Source organism: Eschscholzia californica, unplaced genomic scaffold, assembly GCF_041429995.1.
Source record: "Eschscholzia californica isolate CP2 unplaced genomic scaffold, dmEscCali1.0.p SCAF_5, whole genome shotgun sequence".
NCBI lineage: Eukaryota > Viridiplantae > Streptophyta > Magnoliopsida > Ranunculales > Papaveraceae > Eschscholzia > Eschscholzia californica.
The window spans coordinates 10,708,266-10,715,736 of NW_028238472.1; the positions used below are offsets into that span (position 1 = coordinate 10,708,266).

At 37.7% G+C, this 7,471-nt stretch overlaps 1 protein-coding gene across 1 annotated transcript; it reads right to left on the reverse strand.

The window, feature by feature from the left end:
• Positions 1-3,554: 3,554 nt before the first annotated feature.
• LOC147537004 (uncharacterized) lies at positions 3,555-6,738 on the reverse strand. The gene is made up of 5 exons (XM_086643627.1): positions 6,638-6,738; positions 5,787-6,239; positions 5,606-5,708; positions 5,121-5,520; positions 3,555-5,041 (listed from the first exon to the last, which is right to left on the reverse strand). The coding sequence occupies exons 2-5, from the start codon at positions 6,235-6,237 to the stop codon at positions 4,868-4,870; spliced, it is 1,128 nt and encodes a 375-aa protein (XP_086499753.1). The 5' UTR covers positions 6,238-6,239; positions 6,638-6,738; the 3' UTR covers positions 3,555-4,867.
• Between the last annotated feature and the right edge of the window lie 733 nt (positions 6,739-7,471).

Below are 7,471 nucleotides of genomic sequence, written 5' to 3' on the forward strand. Positions count from 1 at the left end.
TTGAGCATCGTGATTTTGTTGGCTACTCCGTCTCCAATCAGCATCGGCAGTTGTGCGATCCTGTCGGTTTCGACTTGGTTGTCTCCAAATCCTGTCAAGCACGATTTGTAAAGTTTGAGGTATTGGGGACTTACCCCCAGCTTTTGGAAGCACGTTGTGCTCATAACTTCGGTTGAGCTTCTTGTGTCGACTAAGATTCTTTCGACATTCCAGTTGGACATTACCGTATCACCAGCGGGTCTATATGTGGGGTGATCACCCCTATTAAGTCTTCATCAGTGAAGATTATCGGTGGTCTCTCCGTGCTGGGCCTGGTGAATAGTGTAAGGGAATTTTTTTACTTCGTTGGCGGCTAGGGTTTATAAATCTAATGGGATGGACACGTGTCGACCTCTAGACTCTGCTAGCATTCGGGAGATACAGTAGCCGTTGATTTCGAAAACACGGATCTGGGCCGTTAAGAAAGAGCCACGTGTTTAGGACTAACCTAATACACAGCTTCGGGTAACATGGAAGCAGCTTAATGACGGGACGGTTAGCAGCCGCACGATCTCAAAAACGCGGAAGTGGACGGATAAGATTAAAACGTAGGATCTAGTGCACGGAGTTAAGTTGCGACGCGCTTCACTGGATCAATCTTATAAGGGCTACTTCGCTGCTGAGCGCTAACACGGGAACCGCGTATACCAACCTCCATACATCGACACGTGTCCCTAAGCATACCGCGGGCCAGAAACTTGCCCGAACTTGTACCGAATGTTGACCAAATGTTGACCTGACTTTGACCTTGGTTTATTCCTTCGTCCGGACTCCGATTTGACTTCCGTTTTCTCCTACGGACTCATCTCGACCTCTACTTTTCAACCACGCACTGACCTTGGCCAAATTTCCAGAATGTCCTTGACTCTAAATGACCAAAATACCCTTTATGCATCTTTTTCTCATTTTTAACCGTTTTGCACACCTAACTCTGCAAAAGACACCTAATCAAGAAAACCAACCATTTTATTACAATAAAGACTCGAAACAAACTAACTCGGCTAATTTAAACGACTCTGATGGGACATTTTCATGACCCATCAGTATGGAATGGAAGTTCAACATGAACCACCAGTTGAATTGAGAAGATCGACTAGAGAGAGCACGATCTACCAAGTATCCTCGGCACGAGTATGTGATGATTACATATGGTGGAGAATCGCAGTGCTATGAAGAAGCCATAGATGATGTACACAAGAAGGAGTGGTTGAAAGCTATGCAAGATGAGATTGAATCCTTGCACAAGAACAACACTTTTAAGTTGGTTGAAAACCCTAAAAATAAAAAAATTCTTAAAAATAAATGGGTGTTCAAAATCAATACCGAAGAAAGAAATTCACAACCACGGTACAAAAGAAGGGTATTGATTTTGATGAGATTTTCTCTACGGTGGTGAAGATGTCATCTATACGGTTAGTATTAGGATTAGCTGCAAGTATGAATTTAGAAATTAAGCAACTAGATGTCAAGACCGCTTTCCTTCACGGTGACTTGGAGGAAGATGTGTATATGGAACAACCAACAAGGTTTGAAGGTAAGGAACACTTATTCTGTAAGTTAGAGAAAAGTTTATATGGGATGAAATAAGCACCAAGACAGTGGTACAAAAAGTTCGAATCGTTCATGAAGGATCAAGGGTATCACGGGACGGCTTCAGATCATTGTGTTTTCGTTCAAAAATTTCTTGATGGAGATTTAATTATATTTTTGCTTTATGTTGATGATATGTTGATTGTTGGTCAGGATGCTAATAAAATTAGCAGGTTAAAGAAAGAACTAAACAAGTATTTCGATATGAAAGACTTAGGACCAACAAAACAAATTCTTGGCATGCATATATCTCGTGATAGAAAAGCTGGAAAACTTTGGCTATCACAAGAGAGATACATTGAGAAGGTTCTAGAAAGACAAAACCAATGAGTTCGCCATTAGCTAGTCACTTCAAGTTGACTTGTGATCAGTGTCCATCAACTAAAAGTGAAAAAGAAGAAATGGAGAAAATTCCTTATGCTTCAATTGTAGGAAGCTTAATGTATGCAATGGTGTGTACGAGACCAGACATTGCATTTGCATTTAGAGTAGTAAGCAGATTACTTGCCAATCCAGGAAAAGAGCATTGGTTAGCAGTGAAGTGGATTCTGAAGTATCTTAGAGGTACGTCTAAAGCTCATATATGTTTTGGTAATGATAAGCCAGTATTAGTCGGTTACACAGATGCAGACATGGCAGGAGATGTAGACTCCAAAAGGTCCACATCAGGCTATCTATTTACATTTTCAGGGGGAGCAGTGTCATGTCAATCTAAACTATAGAAGTGTGTAGCTTTATCTACTACAGAGGCAGTATATATTCCCATTACAGAATGTTGCAAGGAGATTTTATGGATGAAGGAAGTGACACGACAATTTAAACTTGGTTAGGGCTTGGGCCCACCAAGGAATAGGACCAGGACATCTTCTGGTGGATCTCGAGATCTTTCACAGCTTTTATCTCAACCATCTGCAACTTTTCTTTCATCTCGGGAAAAATACGATCGGGACCCCGCTACTAAAAAAGACGTCTACTTTTTAAAATATCCTATATATGTAGCAACAATTACTGGAGTTTCCACTCCTCGAACTGATATATTTGGAACATGTTATCTGGCCCAGGATCATCAGCTGGGCCTGGGCCTATACCTGAAGACTTTTTTCCAGAATACAATATCATCCCTCCAGGTTGCAACTTCCTTACCCCCTCCAGGGAGGTATACCTCAAGATTTGATCAAAATTTCTCAAGGGGTTGATAACAACCAGGTAATGTCTAACCAGGCCAATGTGGCACCTGATATTGGTCTTCCAGGTGGTGGTGTCCCACCTCAACCATCTCATCAACCTGGATTCCAGATGGTGGTGTTCCACCCCAACCAATAGGTGTGGCGGGTATATCTACACAGTCACAACTGCAAGTTGCTCTGGTGGCAGCCTGTAAGCCGATTGATCTTAGTGTACTAGAAGGATTTGTTTCTTTCCAAGCTAGAAAACCTATTGCTCCTACTCCAGCAGTTGTACGCCCTGGGCAAGTATATGTAGTAAATTTTCGGTATATTTGTGATTCGGTTCATTACACTTTTAAGTTTTAAATCTAGTCTTCGTTTGTTTTCTTTTTTAGATTCCTCGAGGAGCAGCTGCCTCATTGTTGCTATAAAGCTGGATTAGTCCATCTGGAGCAAAATGAACTTTCAGATGCTTTATCATGTTTTGATGAAGCTTTTCTTGCACTGGCCAAGGACCAGTCTCGTGGAGCTGACATCAAAGGTCAAGCTACACTTTGTGCTAAAATAAGATCGCAGTCGCATTAGTTCAGGTATCTTATAATTTCTTTTCTTCCACTTAGAAATTATAACTGGGGAATTGGGGATTACAATCAGTTGGTAGTCGACAGTTGGGCTAAAAGAGCTCCTGGCTGATGTACTGAAAATCACTATAGTTCGCGTGACTTTTCCGTCTCTCGCAATTTATAGTTGCAACAATAATGCTAAAAATGTGAATTACTTAATTCATTAATCTCTTCATAAAGTTTCCAATCGTTTGATTCTCATTGGTAACAACGATATTTAGTTTTCACATAAATAAGCTGGCTCTACCACAAATTTACATTCTTATAGTAAGATAAGTTTGGTGGGTTCTATACTTCCATTTCAGGAAATCGGACGGCTAGAAAAGGTTCAAGGCACTAGTGCAATCAATCCAAAAGATGAGATGGGGAGACTCTCCTGTCGTTTGGGTTCTCTGCCTCTTCGAACAAAACATTGAGCAAGTTGAATAAGAACTGCCATTAAACAAAATATTAAGATCCAAAACTATGCTTACTCCAAACATATACTTGACCTTCTTCTCTCAAAAGCACCTTCGTGCAAGCATGACGAATTGAAGAGCTAGAGTGACATGTGTTCCCAAAGGGGATTGACCAATAAATCTATCAATCCAGTAGAAGATCTTTCACAGTTCTGTTCCTCTGCACTTAGTCCTCTCTCAGCCATTGGATATGATGTTTGTGATCTCTCCTCCAGGGAATATAATCTGAAGTATTAGTAGATCAGGTGCAGCTGCATCCGGGCTTGTTTCTTCTCCTTTCGGTTGATGAGGACGACATCAAGAAAAAGTTGGCAGACCATGACTCATCTTTCTTCTGCCCCAGACAAGGGCGGAGCTATATCGAGACTATCCCTGGCTGCAACCATGGATAGATTTCTGGGTATTTTGACATTCTTATAAGAATCCTCACTTCAAAATCTTCTTGTAGTTGAAAAATTGAGTCTAAAAAATTGAGTCTATCTATTATGTACTTCAACTTTAGGACTAAGCCTATCAACCTCAAGTACATATGAAAGATAACCTATTTTGCCCATGCAAGGGGAGCTTTCTAATTACCTCAACTAAATAGTTTAGATAGATCTGCTTCGTTTCTGTGCCAAGAAAGACTAAGAGGCGATGTTGTAAGAATATAACTAGCCAAGAATTGTAAAGCAATCTCAAGATTTAAATTGAAATTCAAACTTACTGTTCTACGAAATAATACGGAACATAATATATTTGAGAAGAGGGAAGATACCCAATCAAGTATGAAAGAAAAATGCACCCAGAAGGCAAAAGATTACATGGTCAACAAAACATTATAAGAAAGTGATATTCCACCAAACAACATAAACTAAAACCTAGGCAGTCAAAGGAGTGACTGTTTCATCATCACATAAGGTAACAAAATCACCAAAAGCTCATGTGGCACCTTTCAAAACAGTTAGTAAGTTTTTTATATAACAAAATTATGAGTTATACTACCTTTAGATCAAATAGGTCTTTTTCCAGTGTAAAAATAATACTCCCCCAAGTAAAAGTAGTCCGGTAGTAATTTCACCTTACCTATCTCCGCTTCATAAACTTTATAAATATCGATTAAGAGACTTGAATGATACTCCCTCATTGTCCGACGAATGTGTGGAAATATTCTACCTTTAAAAACCTATATTGTAAATAAGTTAAAATAATTACTATTTATAATTGGAAAACAAATAAAAGAAAATCAAACAAACAAAATATACCTCCTTTTTGTTCACTTTGAGGATCTCGCAGTAATGAGATACTACATTTCTGTAGTATCTCACAAGACTATTTGTCGAGCTGTAGTATCTCTTTGAATGATCTAAATTGTCGCTAGCTGTATAACCACGCGGATGTTCTTTAAGGAAAGCTTGCCATCGCGATTGCTCACATTTAGCTTTCAACGACTTTTCAAACGCGGCATTCCAATTAGGATTCTTGAGCTTCACTAAAGCAGTTTCGAAATCCGTATTAGCTATTTCAGTATAACATCCATCCAAAAAGTCTCCAAATCTACGGAAAAATTCCATAGCTGTTTTATCGTCGTAGAAAAGAGGATGACGCAGTAATAACAGCCAATTACGTTCAACTGTAGTTCTTAGAAAAGTTCCTTGATTTGAGCTAAGAAAAATAAACAAAGTTAACAAAATTAAACTATAATCTTATTAAGAATAAAATTGAAAAGGAAAGAAATTATAATATTTACCCAAATCTTCTTAATAGATCTTGGGCTTCGTGGTTGTAGAAAGTGTTTGCTTCTACGTTTGAACAGAAAAAACGTTGGAGTATAACTTTGATGCTATCAAAATCTGAAAAATCAAAGAACTAATAAATAACAATACTAAGTTAAAGTACTAACTCAAAAATTATAAGTAAAGAAATCATACCCTTCGCAGAAGAATTAGAATCATCGTTTACTCCGATCATTTTCGCAGTGATATCTGGGTCGGACATGTCGTTATGTTTTACAATAACAATATTGCTTAATAATAAGTTGCCGGACCCAAGATTAGAAAATTTCAAAAAATTTAGACCACAAAATAAGTCATTAAATATTTTGGTTAGTATCACAGACGGATGACGTTTGTTATCATCAAATAGTTGATACTCATAACTTTGGCCCCCACAATTAATTTGAAACTGTTGAAGAGTACATAAAAAGTTTTCGTACACATGGTAGTCAGAGTTATTGTACACATGTAAACCTTTGTAAACCAAGAAACTTGGATGTTGTATTTTGACCACAGGATAGTTGGCAAGTCGGGCTACGACTTTTTCTTCACCCAATGTTCCCGTGTAATAGCCACCATTTGAGTTGTCACTAATAACTAATGACATTTCTGAAAAGAAAAAAAAAAAAATACTAAGCTTTAAATAATGTTGGGATGTCACATCATGGATTTTGTGTAAGAAAGTTCAACATGAGTAAATACAACACCAATGTGAAATACAACAACAATGTGAAATACAACACCAATGTGAAATACAACACTAATGTGAAATACAACAATCACTACTCTAACATAAGTAAATACAACCCTAATGTGGAATACAACAATCAGTAGCCTAAAAAAATCTCTAAGCTGACATAAGTAAATCAAAGCAAGTACGACAGTGGAGTGTAGAAATCAGGTCAAAATTTCGCACAATAGATAGAGAAAGAGAGACGCAACTTGGAATTAGGTAACAAATATATACAGAGATAAGTATGATCGGCGCTGATGAAGAGAGACGGTACCTGAAAAACAAGATGTCGGCGTAACAAGAACTCTAGTGAAGGAGTGAGAGAGTTGTTCAAACCTCAGCCAGGAAAACCTAACGAGAAGAACTCGGGAGTGAGAAAGTGAGATGGGAGAATCAGAAAGGGGTTTTTATATACACTCGCTTTTTTTACCTGTCACCCTCACCCAGAGCCGGCCTTGGCCCAAAGCTTCGGTGGCTTTGGGCCCCTAGATTTGGATGGCAGGATGAGGGCCCAAAACTAGACTTATAATCTATTAGTGCAAACATAAGTTAGGGAGTTGCCCCAGCTCAGTTGGTGAAGTTTGTGTACTTGTCTACTAGGTCCAGAGTTCAATTCTCCTATCTTTCATATTTTTTTCTTTTTCTCAATCACTCGAGTACTTCATATCTATTTAGAAATTATACCTAAATTTTAGTAGATAATTTTGTTTTTCAATAATTACATTTTGCTTAGGTGAAATTATCTACAATTAAATTAATGTGTAAATTGTTTTTTTGCACCTTATTTTTTCTATAAAGTGTTATAGTCGTTAAATCCACTAAACTCACGGTCGTCATATGATTGGTAGCGGCTAAAATTGTAATTTCACGAGCTTTTAAATCTAATATTCTATTTGTATTTAAATTGATGTAAAATCTAAAAGCTTCTTGGAACACTAAACTATTTAAAGTTTAGTTTTCCATTTTTCTTCGTGACAATTTTTTCGCTATTTTCGAACTACTTAACTTTAAAAGATTGTAATGGATTAATAAGTGGAAGTCTGTTTTTTTTTGTTGAAGTGATAATATATCGAAACTAAACAACAAGAGTTCTATTACAGTACATACG